We start from the raw sequence: 23438 nt of genomic DNA on the forward strand, positions 1-23438 counted from the left end.
TGCTGTTGCCAAGGCTTGTTTGGGCTCCAGCCGGACACCGACCCCGCAGCACTCAACATTCTTCATGGGACAGCTCTCATACAGCTCCTGGTTGTCCTTGACATCTCCTGGTTCTCATGGCTGCAGAGTCAAGCATCCCTTCTTTTCACCTGATGCACCTGACATCGGTGGGCATTCGTCTACTGAGCCCCTGTTCACCCAGAAGTGACCCAGACTCTGTCCCCTCTGCTTTCAGGTTCCTTCCATTATGAATACACCCTTGGATTCCAATGGACACTTTCTTCCTTCCCGACAGCAGCTCTTCTTTAAAGTCCTCCATTGAAAACGAGAGCGGTTTCCGACACCAATTAAGACCTATGCAGCAGGCTTCCATGAGATGGGTAACTCTGGTACTCCAGTATCCACAGGTTGGGTGGCTCACCAACCTCCTAAGTTCCGAAGGGTTTCCTCGAAGTCCACCATGAAGGGTCCTTAAATTCTAAAACTCCAACCGCGATTTCCCCATAGAATTGTACGGAGCCCGCTGTCGTGTTACCACACTGCACCCACCCTCTGTGGGGTCCCTGTTTACTTACCTAGGGTGGTACCTTAGGGTCCCAGCGATTCTACGTGCTCTAGACACTGTCTCGACTCAAGTTGTGGTTCTTATAACACTATTTTAGTATATGGTTTGGTCTCCCCCTGGAGCCCACTGTGTATTGAGCTACTTACAACTGTTTCTTTGCTAAAGTATTATGTGCTTTGTTTTGCATCCTTGTGTAGAGGATACAAGAGAGTGTTATATAAATAAATACAGATTACTGTGTGGTTTTCCTTTCAATTAATTGATCCTAAAGGTGATATTCTGCTAAAACAAGATGATTTACATTCCTTCAAGATTAAGCCTGAAGGTAGCTATCCACAGCTACCACTAGGATAGCTTTCTAAAATTTATCTTTGACCTCATACATCATAAGGGTTGTTTGGACTGATGCAAGGTGCCAACTTTAATTAGTGGATAGCATATACCAGACCAACTTCTCACAGGTATTAATACATATTTGTAATTATCATTCTTTTCGATATTATTTTTTACTGATTTATAAAATTAAACTATTTAATATTTATTTTAAAATGGGTATGTTATGGTGGTGTTTTCTTTTGTTGGGCTTTGTTGTTTAGTATGTAGGTACGTAAGTGTTGTATGATAAAGATATAAGAGTTTGCAATTAATTCTAAGTTGTCTACTCCTTTGTTCTTAAAAAAGATTCTAACTTCACATTGTATCATGCCATACAATTTATGGTTTATGTACTCATTTTAAGTTTAATTTGGCTTACTGAAAGCTCTTGTTGTTAGCTTTGATCTTTTTTGGAGTGCTTCCATAAATTTGCAGAATTTGGGTGGAGTTCTTCCTAGAGCTGCTTGGAAGGCACTATACCATCCTTCTACAGCGTTGTTGGTTTGGGCTTCTTGAGCCAACATTTCAATTGGTATTCAGAATTTGGTTTGGCGCCTGCTAAATCAAGTGTCTGCAAAATAGTCCAATAGGGGAAGCTGGTAAAATTGATTTTCTACGAGCATTTTATAGAGGTTAGCTACTTCTGTTATAGGGACACATATTATTGTAATTAATCTATTGTTTTCAAAGGCACTCAGACAGTTTGCTGCATATGATAAACTTATCACATATTTTTGGAGATGTCTCAAAATGCTTTAGCCAAAAATGGTAATAACAGTTCTGTAAGGCTGTGTGTGAGCATAGTATAAAGTATAGTTTGTATCATTACCTGTTAAAAGTCTTTTAGGACTGTATGTGAGGAATAATTGTTTGTTTTTATCTTGTTGTGAATTAATAGCTCATAGTAGGTGCTACTTTGGTTCTGTTGGGGGGAAAACTTTGTTTAAAGCATACTTGATATGCATATTTGAGGCTCATTTGTGGGGTTGTATGGTTTTTATTTATTATTTAATTCTGAGGTTTAATTGATATTTAGAAGTTGCCTGATTTTACTTACAACTTGCCTTCGTCCACCTGTTTAAATGTTGAGTTTATTTTGTGGTTCTGTTGTCCATTGATTTATCTGTACTTGTTTAGTATCTATACATTAGAAGGGATATACGACTAGAGTATTTCATTAGTTACTTGTAGCTTAATGTTTTTAAATTAAGTTAGTTTACATTGTTTTAATTAAAATGTTATAATGTACTTGAGTTTATAGTTTATTTTCCAGTTTACTTCCTTGGTGCTCTGTTGGGAATCCAGCAGAGTATCATTCTTTTGCAGGGTTATTGTTTTTGGTATCAGATGTGAACAATCTTTTCTGTACCTTGTATAGTGTTTTGTTAATGAATTACGTATTTTTATCGGTTAGTTTGCTTAAATATAGGTTTTATTGGTTAGTGTTTGTTCAGTCTGAATATTTTTTCTGTTATTACCTTTTATGGTGGGTGGTAATTAGTGTTTCTATTTTAATGTTAAATTTATATTTGTGTTATTTTGTGTTATAATGCAAATATTTTAATGTTTAATAATATATTTTTATGTTTAAAATAGTAAACAATTGTGAAAAAGTATTATTTTTAAATAGTTTATTTACTGTAAGGTAACTTTTTAGACATTTGTTTAATGTTAATTTATATGCAATTTTATTTAAAAAATATATTATGATAATACATATGTTAAGTTTAATTTTATTTATTGTATAATCTAACTCATAACTTGCAGAATATTTGGGCTTATCTTCAGCAATAGTATCGTAGTTGACAATGTGTGTTTTGATCATTTTATTAGTTTATATAGTTATCAAAAGGAAAAATATTTTTGTTTATGATAGTTGTGTTTTTGTTGATGTTAAAAAAGATATTTTTGACTGTGATACTTTGGTCCTCGATATCTCTGCTTTGGTTCATTAGGCAATGGATTGTGATAACTGTATATCCGATATTTTTATGATTATGTTTTCGTGAGTTTGTATTGTTTTTCACAATAGTATGTAATTGATTCATACCTATACCTTTTTATTTCTGCAAATTGTAGCTCTTTAGAAATATCCTATTTTCTCATATGAATGTTTCACAGGTGTACATTTTACAAGTGTAGTGGAAACATACATTCCCATAATTTTTCACCTTTCATTCAAACATGCACATGTAAAAAAACCTTTTTAGGTACTGAGTACACATGCATTTTAGATGGAAATTGCACTGATGGTTTATGTGAATACACAAAGTTGCAGTTTGAGCAGTTGTGGAAACTTGGAGAACATTCATGGTTTCACATTTTTATCAAACTTAAAAGTGCTTGAAATCCATCCATAGGGTGGATTTTCACTTGTTTATTTATAATGCATGAGACAACATTTCTTAAGATCTTGATTTTATGAAACAGGGTATGCTATTACACTCACTAGTACCACCTTTTATGTGCCTTATTGAAAGTTAGGTTCACAAAACCTCTCTCTTATCAGATTATTTGTTGGGATTTGTGGATATATCAGTGATGAAAGGAGCCTCTCTGCTACCATCACACAGATCTGTCCAAATGGTAATAAGCATGTGCACAACCACAGTTGAGGCTAATAAAAAGATTGTATAATTTTATTGTTAAAATCAACTGCAACAGTAATGATATACCCCATAGTAACCATGGGTGTCATTCACAAAAAAAGAGTTTTAAGTTATCTGTGTAAATCTGCATAAACCTAGGCCTAGAGTTTGAGTAACTTTCATTTTTTTTCTAAATTTCAAGCACTCAGATACATGCGTATTTTTACAAATGGAAAGGTACAATGTGCATTTCCACATGAGAAAATGAGAAGTTCAAGTGCATGCTCTCTATTATATTAACATTTTATTGTTACTCAGTAGGCTTATATTGTTCACTATTGTTTTTGGATAGAGAAACTCCTGGTCTCAGGATCCACTAATTTTGTGGATGTAATTTCCTATTTTCCTGAAAACATATATACTTCTTCCCTTGACAGGAGTAAATCTTCAAACAGTCCCAGGGTGAGCAAGGACCAATATGTTTGAACAGCAACTAACTTGAAAGGTGCTCTTGAACTATTTGAGTGTCTACAAACTTGAGAGAATGTAGCCTAACCGTTAGGGCTGTCGACCTCGGAGCTGGGGAACCTGGTTCCAGTCTCGGAAGGGAGGCTCAACATTCTGTGATTCTGGGCAAATCAAGTAAACTCTCCTCTGAGTTTAGCGCACTGTGACAGGTGCACCATACTGTGGGTCACTACTCTCCACATTCTGACAATCAATAAAGTAGATCACTTTGAGATCATTTTGAAGGGAGTATCACCAAAGTATGCTTTGTCATATTTACCTGTCTCCTTCCAGCTCACAAACCATGGTTAAAACTGGGGTCCAATTAAAAGTCTTTGGCTCATTTCCCAGCCACCTCTCATATGCTTGGCGGTTCGTGTCTGTCCAATCACTTGCAATGATTTCATTAAAGCACTCACAAGCTGACACAATCGTATGAATGGAGGGTCCACATCCAATGTCAATAAGAAGATCACCTTTCACATCACCTGGAACACAACAGAGGAGTAGACAAGACATGTGAAAAGAGTCAGTACAGTTTTGGACAAAGTAGTTATGATAGGGTGATATCCCCATTAAGTAAATGAACGACTAAAGTGTAATAAAAAAGCGACTTGAGCAATTTCATGCACAATAATATTACTGTAAGTGTATTTGGGAGGGAGGGCTGTGACAACGGGATGGTTAAATTGCCCAATAGAGTTTTGTAAATTAGTCACAATCTCTCATATCTTAACCTGAATCCTTTTTCCACTCGCTCTTCCATTCTAAACCTCTTTTCATTTCACATTTCTCTCCTTCCCATACTTCCTTCCTCTGTTTCAAGTCTAACCGAAGGGATGACGAATTCTGCGGTACTGCAGGACCCAGGAGCTGGTCAGCTGAGGAGTAGGGGCTACACTCCATCGCGCTACAAAGTGTTCCATAATCTCCCACTGTGCAGGATGCCACATTCTGTGGGACTACAAGTCAAAGAAGCCCCAGGAGCCAGTCAACTGAGGTGGAGGGTGTAGGAAAGTCAGAGCTGCTTTTACGGTTACCCCCACTTTTTGCCTGGTGCTATGCTGTTTCTGACTTGTCTGACTAAGATCCTGCTAACCAGAACCCCAGTCTGTGCTTTCTCCCCTAAATTGGTTCTGGTAAGTACTTAGGTATCTCCCAGATTGGATGCTGGTGTAGCCTTATAAGTCCCTAGTATATGGTACTGAGGTACCCAGAGCATAGGTACCCCAGGGGTACCCCATGGGCTTAAGCATGTATTATGCCACCCATGGGAGACCACACAAACTGTAACTACAGTCCTGCCATTGCAACCTATGTAAGCTGGTGCTAGCATCATTCACTAAAGATATAGGTTCCCTATTTCTAAGGTCACTGCAGTCAAAACCTATAAGTCACCCCTAAAGCAGGCCTTTCAATCCTGAAGGCAGGGTGCTCAGTTGTAAGCATGAGGGTTCCCTTGTATGAGCAGGACACCCCTACAAACTTCGGAGTCTATTCTCCCAGGTTGTAAGTGCATCTGCTATTACAATACATACTATGGCCATGCGGCATTACACGATGACCAACTGTAAACTGGCTGTACCAAACCCTATCATGTTAGGTATCATACATGTTGGAATCATACCCCCACACCATAAACACATTTTCATGGCCAGTCCAGTCCTCTCACAAAGTGTGAGGCCAGTATCCCTTGTCAGAGCCACAAGAATGAACCTCTATGCACCAGGTGACTTGTCATTGCCAAGGCTTGTTGGCTTCCTTCCACCAATGTCTTCGAGCTCCAAGTAGCCCCCACTTCAAGCATCTCCGGTGACTAAGATCTGTGTCCTCACCACATCTCTTGCATCGTGGGCCTGCATCTTTAGTGAGCTGCTTGGGTTCCTCTTGCAACTCCAGTGCCTCTTGCCTATGGGTCCCCTTGAGGGTCTTCTCTTATTTCAGTGGGGCCTGCCCTGACTCACCTGCTTGTGGTGAGTCACCTTGTCCTTGCTGGTCTTGAAACTGCACCTTCTTCGCTTTCCACATTGTTTGCAGTTGCCAATGCTTGTTGTTGCTTGTCCACTCAACTCTCAACATCTAACATGGGACAGATCATGAACGGCTCCCAGTATTCTACAGAGTCGCCTAGTCCACACAGCTGCAGCTCCAAGGGCATCATCAGCTCTCCTGCAATACCCAACATCGGTGGACATTAGTCTTCCGTGCCTATTGCTCACTCCTGAGTGGCATAGACCCTGCCCTCTCTGCTTGAAGGTACTTTTGATCTTGAATCCACCTTTGGGTTCCACCAGACACTTTCACCTCCGTCAGCAGCGGAATCTTCCTGAAGTCCTCCATTAAGTTTGACGGAAGTTTCCGACACCACTTCACACCTATGCACCCAGCTTCTCTGGTATATGTATCCTGGTTCCTGGGGTATCCACAGGTGGGGTGGCTCTCCAACTTTCTGTCTCCCATGGAGTTTCTTAATGGTCCACTGGGAAGGGTCTTTATTCTTTAAAATTGCAATCGCAACTTACCTATTGACTTGTATTGAGCCCAAGATTGTGTTCCCATTCTGCACACGGCCTCCGTGGGATTCCTGGTTACTTACCTTGAGTGGTTATTTTGGGTCCCCGGCACGTCTACGTCTTCTGGGTATAGTTGTGACTGGAGTTGTGGTTCTCATACCACTACTTTAGTATATAGTTTGGTCTCCCCCTGGTGACCACTGTGTATCTGTGCTACTTACCTGTTTCTATTGAAAAGTATTGTGTGCATTGTGTATATCTCTGGCTAGGAGATATCTGTATGTGTTAGTGAGTGTCTTATAATAAATACATATTTTTATAAATACATTGTGTGGTTCTTTTTCACCTAATCTATACAAATGCTCTCGTAAAACAAGCTGCTTTACACTCCTTCTGGACTAAGGACTAAGCCTGCTCTCCACAGCTACCACTTCGAGAGCTATCTAAGGTTGTCTAAGACCACTTAAATCCCCATAAGGGTTGTCTGGATTGGTGCAGGGTGCCCACTTACATAAGTGTACACCATATAGCAAGCCAGCCTCTGACAGAGGGACTGTACTCATATTAGGCTACAAAGTGCAGTCTCCTGCTGCGGGGGACATCCCAGCAAAGCCCAGGCCAAGGGCAGGCCTGTCTTCACCCATCATTGCAGGAAGAGGCAGGGAAAGGCCATGCTTCTTGGCTCCGTCTGGAAGTAGGGACAACTCCAGTAAAGCTAGGGAATCTTCCCTTTTTATCCCTGGAGCTCTGAAACGTTTATGCTGGGGTGATGGGTAAAAGAAAAGCCTCATCTTTAATAGTATGTAAAGATTTAGTAGCCACATCAGCACCCTCAATTACTACTTGCCTGACAACCCTTATGTGGGCTATTAACTCTGAAACAGGCACAGTGGAGGAGAGAATAGATACAATTGGGTGCCTATCTTAAATTCCCAGTATGTATTATGGAAAATAACAGCCACAGTACCAATTTGGTAACAAATGCAGTTGAGGAAGAGAGCAGGGGTGCTAAAAAGTTGTTGGCTAAGGAGGAGGCACAAGCTTCCATAATGGTCCTGTTTGCAACCCTTGCGTGACACAAAGTTCCCGAATAGCCAATATTGAGGTCATTACTGATTAGCCTCCCCAGTCGAACGTGCCTTCACCTAAAAAAAACCTGAAAAATGGGCAGGTCCTTGTAAAGAACATATTCTGATAGAAAATCTTCCCAATCCACCGACAGTTAACAAAAAGGGAGGCCTCCGGGTTGCTATTACACAGCTGGATGACAGATCTCAAATTCCCCCTTCGAACCTATGGTACTCCATTGTTGAAGTGCATTGCATGAAATTTAAAAAGTTGGATAAAAATATCTCGGTTTTGCCCGCTAAGCATCAGGATTTGGTAAAACCGCCAGTAGTTTATAGCTCTTCATTGATTGCTCTTTCAGGCTAGCAGACACTCAGGGAAATACTAACTCTTTGCTGAATTATATCTCATTTTCTCATAAGGCATGATCAAACAGCAAGGATAGCATTATTTGTCCAACTGGAAAGTCAATGAACAACATCAGTGATGATTTTAATATTAATCATCAGCAGTGCTCCATATCTGAAGGCCAAAACATACGTCCTTATGGATACCCACTGCCATGCTTTTAATTACCTCCAGATTGTACCCTATATGCCATCCGTTGAACAAGTACCTCCACTACAGACAAATAGGAATGAAAACTGGCTGGATTTAAAACGTAAAATTTCTCATTGGTTTACAGCAAACTCAGGAGGGCCAAGAGATTTGGTGATTGTGTCATCATCAACTTTAGGAGGCCTTAGCTAGTGGAAAACGTATTAGTTCACTTGAATCATCTGTCTGGATCCTAAAGCCTAATAAGAGCACAGCCGTTGGGATTTTTCTACAAGCCTCCATACAATATCAAGCTGTGGCTTAACAGAAGAAACCAGGGAAGGGTGTCAAATGTGGATCCCATTTGTGCCACAAATGGCATTTTGGTATTTTAAGTAGCCGATTATCGCCCTTGGTTAATGTCCAGGGCATTAGCTGGCCCTGCCCCCTGAACAACATCCTGGCCTCATGGCCCCTTTAGCCCTTGTCCTACAATACAGGGTTATGCCTGGGGACTCATTAACCACCTCAAAATCAAGGATAATCAACTCTAGGTTCCCTGGGGGCTTCAACTTATCCTGTGGTATTTCAGGAGTGCACTCTAAGTTGCATGATGAGATTGGTTAACATTTAGAAAGTTATTTGGTATAATTTGTCTTCAAGACACTTGGCATACCAAGGATTTCTATGTTGATGATTATCAATCACATTTTGATCCCTCAACTCCATCTTCTTCCAGGAAGGCATAGTGTAGTTGGGCTTTTCTTATCTCTGTTAATCTTGCTTGCATAAGTGTGAAGACACTGTGTATTGCCTTCATTAACAATTATTGTTGTCATGTGCAGGGTCCTTTGATTTGTTGATTATTAATTTTGATCATAATGTCATTGATTATCAATGTACTGTGGTAGTTGATACGTTGGATGAATTTATTCAAAATAATATTCTAAATAATCGATTATGTTTTAAGATCTGGGCTGGGGATTTTAACTGCCCCTTATGTATGTATATCAGAATCCTGGTATGTGGGGTGGAGGAAACTGAAGGGCATGAGATTACCCACTTTAAACATACTTACTATGTTGATGCCCTAAATAAGTTTATCTTCACCGCCGCACCTTGCCCTCTTGCCTGGGGACTCCAACCAGGAGGCGCCAATGTGATCCTCGCACGCCCATAGGTGCTTAAATTCAGCTCGGGGTCCCATGGCGCGGGATGCGCCAGGGGCAAACACGGGCCAAGGGCGGGCCCTTCTGCACCCATCAGCGGCCAGAAGAGGCTGGGCCACGTCCCTAAATTGTTAAGTAAGAACCCCGGTACCACGGTAAGAGTGTATATAACCACCTTATAATAGCATACCCATTCAACTGTGCACCGTGTTATGTTTTTTATCTTTGTTCTCAATCTTGAGAAAACGTAAGCTCACAGCTGTTTTATCAGGCAGTAAAAATAAAAATGCAAGACTGAGTGCACCTATAACAAATTATTTAAACACCGCTATGGGATTAATTAATAGCGAGATTGTCAATGTCAAGGAGCATTTAGCAGCTACAAAGACAGAACTAAATGCAGTGGCAGAAGATAATATACTGGACATAATTGCACTGGAGACAGATTCAAATATAAATTCCCAACAAAAGAGTATAACGGACTTAATGTATAACACCAGTACAACGCCTTGTCTATCAACCATACCACTGGAAATATCAGTTCGAACAGAGAGTACAAATTCCACTACTCCCTTAGTAAACAAAAGCAAACAGCCATTGAAGGTAAAAACAAAAGAACCCCATAAGGAGCCGCAGTCATTGCCTAAGAAACAGAGTAGGGGTTTCGGAGTTACCTCAAGTAATGATTGTCCCCACAACCTGGACTTGCTATTTAAAAATTTACATGGGAAAATTGATTCAATTGAAAGGAACTTACTGTATGAAATCATAAAAATTAAAGCGATGTAGCCCAAATCTCAAAATTAATTACAGATTCAATACTACCAAAGAAACACCTCTGTGTAACTAATTTGAATGCTACAACTGGCAGGATAGTTACAGATCACAACCAACAAATTATCACAAATGATACTCTATCAGGCTCATTGGAATCAGCAGTACTGGACCGAGGAAAAAATACTATGGAGACTAAGGTCAAGAAAAATAGTCACACTGCGTTGTATTCTGTGCCGTCAGCCCATTGTGAGATAAAAACGACAAAATTAAAAACAAAAACGTGGATCAATCTCAACCCATCCCGCAACCTCCAAGGAACTATCAGAGATCTCTACACTTACCACCTGAGGCAAAACCTTATACCATCATTCTTAAAAATGTGCCAGAACTAATGGATGGGGCCAATGAGGACTGGGGAGAACTGAAAAATAAGGTTGTGTATTGGTTTACTAAACACTACTATTACAACCCAAATACCCTGGCTCAAAACATCATTATGGTAAGAAAGTGTATCTTGGGTGGGGAAATTAACAAAAGCCTGTGAAGAGGATTGTGTTGTTGTTTCCTTTCAATACTCAGAGATGGTTAGAGCTTTGCTTGAAGAGCTATGTAGTAGAGGGGCAATGTCATCAAAGTCTCAGAAAGATGCCATTACTGCAGTTCCCTTAGGGTTCTTCTACAAACCAGGCATGGAACACCTTAGCCACCTCGTAAATGGATCAATAATAGTAGATAGGAATAGACCACTTACATTGTCTAATAGATTTTTACCCCTTAGAAGATGCAACAACTTAGATTGACTACACCAGGTTGCTGAACAAAATTCTTGCCCTACTACAACTAACCAAGTATTACATTCAATCCGAAATTCGAAATCTAAGAACCTGATGCTAGTAACATGGAACATTGCGGGTATCATTAAGAAACTGAATGACAAAGCATGGCCTGAAGTATTAAATAATTGCCAAATCATCTGCATGCAATAAACCTGGCACGCGGAACCCTTCCATATTGATGGATTCTCAACAGTTGATACACAAGCAACTCCCTCTCGAAATGAAGGGCAAAAGGAGGCTTAGCAGTTCTAGATTCCGTTACATGCCCATTAATCCTGAAAAAAGTCTATATTGACTCACCTTATTTTCAATTTGTGTGGTTCCATTCTATTGATACTCAGTGTTTTGTTATAATTAATTTAATAATAATGTATTCGATAACACCAGAAATAAAGTTATACTGGCACTTAAGAAAGAGCTTGATTCATTTTTAAAACATATTAGAAGTGATTTTTTTTTATCTGGGTTGGAGATTTCAACAGTAAGAAATGTGGCATTCTAGAAGGGAAATATTGTGGATACTGGAATGAGTTTGGTGAAAGTTATTCTCATTTCCCACATAATCTCTATGGCGAATCTATCAACGGGGCAATGCATAAATATCATTTAGAATTATTGGATCAGTCTACACCTCAGGGACAACCTCAGCTACCGACTTATGAAGACCAAAGACAGTGTTCAATCATTGATCATATATTAATCTTGGCATATGGACGAGATCAGATAGTGAAAATGGAGGTGATAAAAAGCTATTTTAATGACCATCATCTGCTATTCCTAACAGTGACACTTAATGAGACTCCTGAGGAAGGGCCCTGCTTAGCCCCCTCTATATGCACACAACGAGAAAATGATATTTCTATTAACTGGTCTAGAGTAAATCCTAATGAATTTGTGGATAGACTAATGTATGACTGTAAACATGATATCGAAAACTGTCATAAGGGGGACTCTACTGACAATCAGATTATTAGGGCTTTCTGTAGGATTGAAAATTAAGAACAAGAATAAAGCCCGGAAAAAAGTTAGTTGGTTCGATTGCCAATGTACTAACGCTAACCAGTCCTTAAAAAATGCTTTAAATATTGGGCCTAGAGATAGCGAACTCATCAAAAAACAGAGGGTGATATATAAACGGACCCTTGCAAAAAGGAAAAGAGAGATTCAAGATCTTGCATGGGAAAAATTTACTCAGGACGAAAACACAAAGGATGCACCCTTACTTTGGAAGATGATTAATCATCCATATTATAAAGATCACTCCACAGTTAAAATTCAGAGCTTGGTGCAGCTCCGAAAGTGCATAAGTCATTTTGGACAGGATATTAATCCAGAAAATGAAACCCCCATATTGGCAGAAAATAGTGACCTTAATGGTACCCTGGTGCCATTAGAAAATAAAGATTTTATAACTTTTGATTCCCCTAACCTGGCCTCTATTACCCTGGACGAGGTCACATTGGCCCTAAATAGAAGTGCAAATTGAAAGGGCACCGGATCCCAATAGGGTTCCAATAGATATTTTTTAAATACATAAGGTTTTTTGGGCCCCACTCTTACAAAACGCCTTAGTGGGAACCTGATGCCAAGAATATGGACTTAAAGTTTTAATGTCCCGATTTTTAAGAAGGATGATAGAAGTGACGCCACTCCTCAACACAACTTCAAAAATGATGGGAAGAATTATTTTGGAGAGGTTGGAAATATGGGTAGATGAAATTAAAATCCTCACTGAGTCACAGTACGGATTTAGAAGAGAGATAGAGACAATTGAAAAATGACAATGTATTAACTTGAACCTATTAATCAGCAAATACACAATTGTAAAAAAGGGCCACTTACACCTTTGTTTTGTTGATCTCACTAGTTTTTTCGACCTAGTAAACCATGCGAAGTTATGGAAAACTATGATTCACATGGGTGCACCGAATGACATTATCGTGTACCTCTCACAAATATATAGGGGCTGATTCCGATGTCGGACGGACCATCGGTCAGGAGCCGTAACCGACCTATCTGCTGTCATCGGTTCCAGCCCTGCTAGTACGATGCACTCGTAAACTTCACAATGGGAGCTTGCATTCCGAGCGGAATGCATGCTTGCATTGTGAAAAGCAGGCGGGCAGTTCATCCTTGCACCCTGTGGCCGGCACCCCAAGGTGCCTACCACCGGGTACAGGGATCAACAGAGGGGTACCATAGGTGCCCCCAGGATGCCATTCAGCGGCCTGGCATGCATGGGGGCCATACTGGGGCCCCCAAAGACAGTTTCCGACTGCCTTTTTGTGCCGGAAAGACCGTCACGAATAGGCAGTGGAAAACTGCCATCGTACTCCCTTGGTCATAAAGAGGCAGCTGGGGGAGTACTGAAGGATTTTTGGACGGCGGACAGGCTCTCCTAACCCGTCGGAGGCCATCCGGAAATCCGAGTCAGATTCCTTTCCAACCGAGCCCATCGTAATGGCTCGGTCGGAAAGGAATCTGGCCGGCACTTTCCGATTCGGGCAGAAGGGCTCCGACAATCGCTCGGAGCCCTTCCATCCGAAATTGGAATCAGGCCCATAGTTGTTTGAGTACAAGAGTTCGATATGGGTTAGAGGGAGAGTGCACTACAGGCTTCACGTTATCATGGGGAATACGGCATGGATGTGTCTTTGCTCCACTCCTTTTTTCCCTATACATAAATGGAGTAGATGAGGGTTTTCAAAAGCTAAATGCTGATGTCCCTAGAGTAGATAAACGTGCTTTCCCCACTTTGCCCTATGCGGACGATGCAGTTCTTTCTATCGAGAACAGCGCGCTAATGGGCTCCAGTCTTTAATGGAGAAATTTGCAGAATATAGGCACAAAAAAGATTTGATACTTAACTTGAAAAAGACATTCACAATGGTGTGTGGGGAAGGAAAAGTAAAGAGTAGGGCCCACCATGTAAATAGTGTTCCTATTGGAGCAACAAATTCATTTGTATACCTAGTATTATTATTTACAGCAAGTGGACATTGGAGAGCCCACATAGAACACTGTAAATTAAAGTTTATTCGGATTATAGAGGCTATCTTCAGATTTTGAAAAAAAATGGGTAGCAAACCCATTAGGGAAATCATGACACTATACAAGAGCTAGTGTCTCACTTGAACCTTTTATGGCGCAGCGCTTTGGGGAGCGGCTAATTGTTCCAGAATCAAGAAAACGTCTTTCTACGAAGATTGTTAGCCGTCCCCAGCTCCACCCCCACATATAGCGTGCACAAAGAATTGGAAACCTCTTACATTAATGATTTTATTAGTACGGCAAGTTTAAATGCCGTACTAATATGGAGTAAGAAGGGTACAAAATGTACTTTAACATTATTAAAGACTGCCTCGCACTCGACCATGGGAAAAAAATCCCATGGCTGGTTTATAGTAATAATCTTTTAAATGAATGTGCCACAAATATCGATTTTAATAATCCTTCCAAAATACTTGAGTAGAGTAAAAAAGACCTAACAACTGGTCTCATAGAATGACGGATTTGGCTAAGGGAGCTAACACGAAACAGCTGACCAAGGCATATTGCGAAAGGACCCTTGGGATAGGGATACAATATTATTTACTTCAGGTCACAAATATAAAACAAAGATTTTATCTCACAAGACTAAGAATGGGAATAGCCTATCTCTTAATAGCCTTCCCAACGATGGGCAAGTGGAAACAAAATCTCCCGAAGTGTCCTTGTAATGGGAAATCAGCTCAGACAACGTTGCATTTTATTTTATTGTGTGACTTGTATAGAGAAATTAGGAAGAATATTTTATGACCATTGTTTTTAAAGGAGAGACTGTTTACATATAAAACTGCCTTGGAGTATCTCTGTATCTTAGTAAATGACAGAGTTTGTAATGCAGTGGCGGTTTATATCCAGAAGGCAATCAGAATAAGAAAAAAAAAATCACATTTTGAGGCCCTTGTATATGAAAAAGATGGGTCGTTCATTGATAAATGATGTCCAGGGTCGTAGTTCTGCTCTAGATCATATATTTCACACGTGCCACTTTATGTATAATGTCTTTTTTGGGCTCGCTGTTAAAGCTTTTTCAATTTTAATTCACTTCACAGTATATTTTGTGATGAAATGTGAAGATGTAAGGGTCATAGCCCTGCTCTTGACTGTATATCTTGTATGTGGCGCTTTATGCATAATGTATTTTTTGGGCTCAATGTTGAAATTTCTTAACATTTTAAATTCAAATGCACTTTATTGTATATTCCGTGATGAGATGATGTTATTACTTTTAGGATGCTTTTATAGTTGTACTTTTTAACCGAATAAAGTTTGATTTGATTTGACTGATTTGAAATGTATCTTCAATAATAACTTGATTTTTGCGATTGACATTGGTGCTGCTACTTCCAAAGATTATACAATTTACACAGAGGTGGGGGTAAATAAAGCACTATTGATTTTATTTTGTTGTCCAAAGAGTTCAGTCTTTTAATAACTGGTTTTAGAATTATACCATAATGTAATAGTGACCATAACCTTCTGGCATTGCCTATGAATGTTGATCAGAAAAAAGGGTGTGAAACAATGGATGTAGGTCCAATTGTCTTTTTGTCAAATAATTAGAATTAAATGGGACTCAGTGGAGCTGACTAGATTCATTGAGAATTTATTTTTTGAAAATCTGGATGCAGTGTCTTTTCACTGCTGCCACAGCAAGCTCCATAATAAATAGTTTTGTTACTTCATGCCAATCAATTTTACAATTGCTGAACTGTAAATTCCAGGTTTATTATACCACTCTGATATCAGTTGTTAATGCTGCCTGATCTGAAGCACAATATTATCTTAAGTTAGCCTTAAATAGCTCCCCGAGAAATAAGGAGAGAGTTATGTCGGCTCACAAAACCGTGCTGAGGGCCAGAGAGATAAAAGTTAGAAATTCAGCATGGACCAACTCACAAGCAAAAGAGACTGCCAAGGACCCTAAACTTTTTGGGGAAGTGGAAACCATCCTTTATTTACAGAAGGGCCAGCCTTGAAGGTCGATTGCTTGATTTCAGTAGACATGTGGTCTTCTCACTTTCTTTGAGTATTTAAATCTGATAACCCTACTCAGTGAGGCTCAGGGCCTGGCGATATCATAATGTTTGATAAGGAGCCCTCAATCCAGTTTAATCCCGGTGGTGCCTGCCACTTAGTGCATGGAACTGCCCAGTGCACGCCCCCCTCTAAATGCAATCCCTGCCAGCCTATACATGGCAATTTCACCACCATACACCGGCTGGCGGAGATGCAGCATCGTATGCTGACCGCTCCGCCAGGCAATCGGAACGATTGCCTGTGGCGGATCTGTGGTGGGCGGTCTTTGCGCCCGCCATGGTTGCAGTCAGATTTGCCCTGCCGTCCTAATTTGGTGGGGGGAAAATCACTGTCGGATGGCAGAGGGCCCGCCACCGCCAGCCATAATGAGCCCTAAAGTTGTTTTGACTGACTGACAAAGTCTATCCATCTAGCCAGTCCTTTACTGCTAACATTTCCCTCGCTCTAGCATCTGGGCTCACTTTCCCATCTCTCTCTGTCTAAAACTTGCATCCCCCTTTTCACATATTTTTACCCCAGGACCCTTTCTCGCCCTCTCTTGGGTACAGAAATGTCTAAGACCACTTGACACTGATGCAAAATCAAAAATCTGGAACCATTGTATTTGCTACTCTATTGTTGTTGATTTCTCTTTTCACCAAGGCCCAACTGGACCAGCCAAATGGTACCCCTGTACTTGAATTCACATGGAAAAAGTGTAGAATCAGCCTTGTCCGAATCTGAACTGGTATACCTCTAAAGCTGTTAGCCAGAGTTTTTGATTTGTGTTTCTAGATCATTAGAGTAGTAATTATGCTTGGGTAAACAATGCTGTTCTGGGGTTAAATTTTTCTGAACAACATTATGAAAACTGGCAGATATGTTGCAGTGATAGTGTAAAATTTCAGGACCCATGAGACCTGTATACTATATACTTCATTTTAGTGTAAAACATAGATTTTAGTAGTCTCACAAAGACAGAAAATACTTCCTCAGAGCAAACCTTCAGCCATTTTCCAAAACGGCGGTTATAATAGAGGAAGAAGAGACATGTATAGAAATTAAACAAATAATAATTGTTTTTAATCCTTGTTTGTATACACCAAACAATGTTTATGATGTGAATATGCTAAAAATATAGGGACTGATTATGATGGCAGGCGGACTTCACTCCGTCTGCCATTGTATCGAGGAATGGGACCGCCCGCCTACGAGGCGAGGGTCCCCCAATAGGCATTACAAAGCGACCACCACCACAGTGGTCGCAATGCATATCATTTACATTGCGGCGGATGCTGCTGGGTGCAGCACCCGCCGCAATGTAAGAAAGGGACTTGTTACAGATCCCTGCACCATGTGGCAGATACCATGCAGTGCCTGCCACATGGTGCAGTGATATGTAGGGGGGTACAATAGGTGCCCCCAGGTCCCGTATCTGGGGGCCAGAGGGAAAGGGGGGCCTGCTACAGGCCCCCAAAGTCCCTTCCACCAGCCTTTTCATGGAGGGGACATTGTAGTCCCTACAGTGCCTTCCAGGCACCGCCACCATTGTAGGGAATACAATTACCCCCAACGCAGCGGCAGGCTCAAGGATCCTGTCAGATGCGTGGGGGGCAGACATCTCCCCCGCCCACCATTGTCATTAGGCAGACGAAAAACATCTTTCAGATGGTGGGGAGACCGCCACCTACAGCCCGTCGGTGGCGGTCTCCCCGCCATCATAATCAGGCCCATAATGTTTATCACTCCTGTTTTAGGCAGATTTTTTATAGTTCACTTTATTTATTGGTTTCGGCAATCGCTCGTGATACATTTGAATAAAGTTGAACATTTGAGAAGAGCATATCGATAGGGACATCTTTTTGTACGTGTACGTTCAGTGGGTAAAGGCTTCAGAAATGTTGTAGGTTTTAGCACCCCATCAATATCTTCTGAACAAAAATCACACTGATCTTTCTCTACATATGCATTATCCAAAACATTTACATCTTATGATCAAGTAGAACGCTCTTTGATGTGTCCATGCACAGAATATGATGTCGGTGGAAGGTCACTTAGCAGGACTGGACTCTTGAACTTACTGTCCCTAAGATCGCCAAATGTGTGACAGTCAGAACTCATCCCCCCCCCACACACACAAGGTATTTTTCTATGTCTTTAGAGTCACCTTCTTCCTCTGTCTCAACAAATCCTTTTAGAAACTTCACAGATTCAGCAGTTAAAGCTCCAAGCTTTGTTCCAATTTTTCTCATAGTGTTATCACCCAGAGGAATATGTGCATTGATAAGAACACGTGTCATCTCTGGGTCCAGATTTTTGCACAGAAGTTGAAGTGGGATTAAGTGTCTTTTCTAGTTACACAATGTATTCATAACTCCTACAATCCTCAATTTATGAACATTGCAACAAATCTAAGTAGCACAATAATAACATCTGTGCCATTTGACAGTACAATAACTCAATTGGAACCATTTTGAACAGCCCACTCAGCATGTGGCACAACAAAAAGGTCAGCTTTCTTCAATTTGCTCTTGAGCCCTTGAAAAATGTGGCCCGTACCTTTTGAATATATCTCTGCAGGCCCATACTCCTCATGGACAATCATTCCACTTGAAATAACTGGAAATTCAGTGTTCACTGAAGCATCAACAATGTTTTGGCAAGTTAACATCTCCAAGTTCATCCTATTAATTGTTGATGACCAGAATTTATCAAGTTGCACAGGTATAGATGTTGAATATTTGATGCAGGCAACGTCAATTGGTCCACTTGTTGACATTTGTCTGATTCTCTCACATTGTTGACAGATAGTTCAAGAAAACTGTCAAAGACAATGTGCAGTTCTTGCAAGGTGCACACTGACTTTGATACCTGTAGAACAGTCTAAAGGACCTGTCCAAAGATTTGCATGTATAAAATCTTGACCATTCGCAATTGTGACATATAGTCCACAACATAGCAGTGTTCAATCAGGACACCTTTTTTAATTGAAATTCTTCAGGTTAATGTTTTTTTTTAACTCTTGAACGACTTTATGCTTTACTGGTTTGGTTGTAGTATCTCCATCAAATAATGTGTTTGTTGAAAGAAGCTCATGGAACATAATGCTACTTCCATCTCTGTATGTTGATAAGGCCCCTGGAGGTGTTGGCTCCTGCTTCACATCTGTGCATGTCATTCTATGGATCCTTGGGGCCCTAATACTTAATGCATCGGCCATTGCATGGCACAAAGTCACTCCACGCCACAGCCACTCGCAGCCTGCTGTCCCCATCGATCAGACTGCTTCTTGAGTTTGGGCTCACCACACAATAGTATATATTGCCGAGATGGCCACCGCAAAGGGCTCCAAACAGACTCACGTCACAAAACTAGCTAAATGTGCACTCACCAGGTCAGATGGGGCAGATGGACAACAAGATACCGCAGACACCAAACAGCAGCCCGATGATGGTGCCCTGACATTAGCAGATGTAATGGAAGCGATACAGGGGGTCCTCACTGCATTAGAAAATAAGATTGACACAGTGACCACAGAAATCACCCTAATACGAGCAGATTTGAGTAACATGGGTGACAGGGTCAAGGCAACCAACGATTCTGTCTCCACCCTTCAACACTAAAATGTTGGAGTCCACAGTTAAATGCCTTCAAGCCCAGACTTCGGACCTGGAAGCCATGCTGGAAGATTATGAAGGGCGGGCTCGTAGGTACAACGTTAAATTTTGGGGGTGCCAGAAAGGGCAGAGGGTCACGCTGCATACCTTGTCGTGGAGGACTTGATACAAAAGCATTTGCAGCCTCGTTCCCTCTCGCAATATTTTTCGGTGGAGCATGCCCACAGAGTTCCTGGTGGTCCCCAGATCCTATACTTGCAAGAATTTTCAATTTCAGGGACGGGGACATTATCCTACAAACAGCAAGGGCCGCTCCACCGCTTAAGTTTGAAAACTCCACCATCACATTTTTCCCTGACTTCACCTATAAAGTGCAATTGAAACAAAGATCCTTCTTGGAAGTCAAACGTGTGCTCAGAAGCCATAACTTGAAATACGCAATGTTTTTTCCTGCAAAGCTCCGGGTACAGGCGGATGGAAAGTCGTGGTTCTTTCAGACCCCAGAGGACACTTGGGACTGGTTGGAGGGGTGGAGATCAGCCAACGCACAGAGACACTCTTCACCGACCGGAAAGCTTTGCTCGGAGCGGCACTCGAACTTGAATACTCATACAGAGGGGGACTGAACCTTGGCTGTCACTGGCGTATGTGTAAAGATTTGTTACACCTCTGATGGACAATGAGGTCTCTTGATCAGTTCTGGGTTCGGTGGGCAGATGGCAGCCTAAACGGATCACTGGGTGATTATACTTGACTGGAGAGTGTGTTATCTATTGCTGTTATTCAGATTTTGTTCGGTGAGGATATAACTTACAATGGTCCATAACTTAGGCCTGTCATTAAAGATTGGCGCGGTGGGTGGGATTGTTTTGTAAGCATGCATCAGGGGAAAATAAGGTAAAAAAACAAGCTTCATTCTTGGGCAGTTTAGGCTCTGTAGCGTTCCCCTTTGAATAGCTTTCTTGTTTTTTGGGTATTCAGGTGCTCTGCAAAATTGGGGGTGGGAAGTTCTGAGTCCACATTGGAGGGAGGCAGGGTGGGGGTGGGGTTCAGGGAGCTATAGGTGTTTTGTTTGTAATTATTTACTATGTTATATTTGCAGTCTAATTGATGAGGTCATTTTCAAAGCTGTTTGGGTCGACAACAATGGGGTTTTTGAATATCCCTTGGTTAACTGTACATTGCCTTCCACATGGTTCTTAGTGTGGAGAGCTCTTGAGTCTTCCGTAGAAGCTCCCTTCTCCTCTAGTGGAAGGGGGGCCCCAACTTACATATACGGATGAGTGCAGTCCATAACACAGACCCATCACTGGGCCATCTCAAACTTCTTTTCGTGAAATGTGAATGGATTGGGGGATCGGATTAAGAGGGGAAAAGTGCTACAGTGTCTAAAACGACAGCCTAGGATCTGGTATTACCTCAGGAAACACACATCCAGGGTATTTCCTACTGAGCACTCAACAGGTGGGGGTATAAGTTGATAGTTCATGCAGGTTATACCCGGTGTTCCAGGGGGATGGGCATTCTGGTACGCAGTGCCCTCCCCTTCCAGATACATAAAATCACGTGTGACCCTCTTGGTAGATTTTTTTCGGTTTCGGGAGATGGGAGGGGAGATCCATCATTGTTACAACCTTATAAATCCCCCCAAGCTCCACTCCTCCACCTTGACAGACTTGGGTCCTCATATGCTGAGCCTGCCCGAAGGAGATATGTTGCTGAGTGGAGATTGCAATGCTGCCCTAAATGGGGAACTGGACCTCCTGCCACCTAGACTAGGTGAGTCACCAGGGAAATTGTTGATAGATTTCCTCGGAGCTCTGGGTATTATAGATGTGTGGCACATATGCAACCCCACGGCCAGGCAATACACCTTCCACTCCGGGAGACACAGAAGTATGTCTCACATAGATTACCTTTTCTGTCAGGCCGTCCAGCTCCCCATGTTTGATAAGATATCCTTCCTTCCCAGGGGTATCTCGGACCACTCACGGAATGTGGCTTACTATGGTGGTATACCACCTTCCAATTATCTGGAAATGGTTCTTAATCCTTGGTATCTTAAAGTGACAGAGATACGTGCCGAGCTAACTGCTGCCATCCAAAGTTATTTTGCTGAGAATTATGGTTATGTGAAGTCAGATGTGATACTATAGGAAGCATTTAAGATGGTAATTCGGGGATGTGGGGTGGCGGCGGTAGCGGGTCACAAGAAAGAAAAGAACCAGCAGTTTGAGAATTTTGAAAGAGAGATTACTACCATTTCGCAGGAACTTGTGGCATCTCTATCATCAATGGCTTCGCATAAATTAGCCATAAAGCAAAAAGAATATAGAGACATTGCGGAGCACTTAGCTAGGATCCAACACCGGACCACCCAACATCGAATATATGATATTGATGACAAAGCCAGTAAGTTGTTGGCATGGCTGGACAGGAGAGAATTAGCTAATAGATGGGTGGCGGTAATTGCAGACGTACACAATGTGTGCCACCATGATAAAGTTGGAATAGCGGAGGTTTTTGCCACCTACTTCGACCAAATCTATACCCCATCATCTTCTTCCACCCAAGAAGCAGCAGCTGAGTTACTTGCCACACTTGGATCCCCAGGAGATCATAGAGCTGGATGAGGCCCTGACTTTGGAGGAAGTATCCAAAGCAATACGTTTGTTGCAATCCGGATAAGCTATGGGGCCGAGTGGACTCCCGATCAAACTGTATAAAACCGTTGCCCCGCTGATTGCGCCCTTTTTGGTGTGTATGTACGACGAGAGTGTGAGAATGGGTGTTCTCCCGGAAACATAACGGTTGGCTAATATAGTAGTCAATCATAAACAGGGAAAGCCCCCGAACACTGCGCCTCCTATAGACCTATCTCTCGCCTTGACCCAGAGGACAAGATATTGGCTAAGATTCTGGCCCTCTGTCTCTCCATCTCTCGCCCCTTCTTCATAAATTGATACACCCAGATCAATCGGGCTTTATGCCAACTAAAAATACTGCTCTTAATTTACGCCGTCTGTACGGGGTCCTAGGTCGAGCCTCTACAATACAAGAGGACTCTGTGATAATGTCCTTAGATGCCAAAATTGCTTTCGATATGATAGAATGGCCTTTTTTGTTTGCCGCGCTGGAGAGATATGGATTTGGAGTCTACTTTACTCAAAGCCAGAATCACGGTTAATGGTGGCAGGTCAGCAATTTTTTAATTGGGGAGGTGCACACAACAGGGATGCCCACTGTCACCCCTGTTTGCTTTAGCGTTTGAACCTTTGGCGATATGGCTCAGAGGGATCCCCTGATTCGGGGTCTGAATTGGTCACCGGAGTAGATGGATAAAGTTTCCCTCTATGCCGATGACTTGCTCTATTTAGCCAAACCCAGATTTTCGATCAACAGGGTGCTCCCCTGTTACAAAAATACTCCAGTTATACCATCAACTGAGATAAATCATTGGACTATGTCTTGAGTGGACAGCCCCCATTCCTCCCCTCGGGTTGTAGGACCGAGATAGTTACCGATGGTTTCCGTTATCGCGCTATATATATCATGAAAGATGCAGCGGGTTTCTACCAATGAAATTTGATGCCCTCCTTGCATTGTCTCCATGCAGACGTACAGCAATGGAGAACTCTTCCTCTCACGCTTCTAGGAAGGGCCACTCTTTACAAAATGATGGCGCTTCTCTGCTTTCTATGCGCTACAGAAAACACCGCACTTGGTCCCACTCCAGTACTTTCACTCAGTCGAATCAGAAGTTCGTAGTTTGCTATGGAATAATGGCATTTCTCGAATTGCCCTCGCCAAGCTTACAAAAAG

The 23438-nt window shown here is 41.7% G+C and overlaps 1 protein-coding gene across 1 annotated transcript in view; it reads right to left on the reverse strand.

Moving 5' to 3' along the window:
* The window catches only part of LOC146856919 (nicotinamide N-methyltransferase-like), a 140280-nt gene that overhangs the window by 52268 nt on the left and 64574 nt on the right, over positions 1-23438 (reverse strand). Inside the window, exon 3 of the mRNA XM_085647385.1 lies at positions 4316-4523. Coding sequence (XP_085503511.1) covers positions 4316-4523 — 208 coding nt within the window. The remainder of the gene's footprint in view (positions 1-4315; positions 4524-23438) is intronic.

The sequence above is a fragment of the Triturus cristatus genome, chromosome 3_2 (genome assembly GCF_964204655.1).
Source record: "Triturus cristatus chromosome 3_2, aTriCri1.1, whole genome shotgun sequence".
In the NCBI taxonomy this organism is placed as follows: Eukaryota; Metazoa; Chordata; class Amphibia; order Caudata; family Salamandridae; genus Triturus; species Triturus cristatus.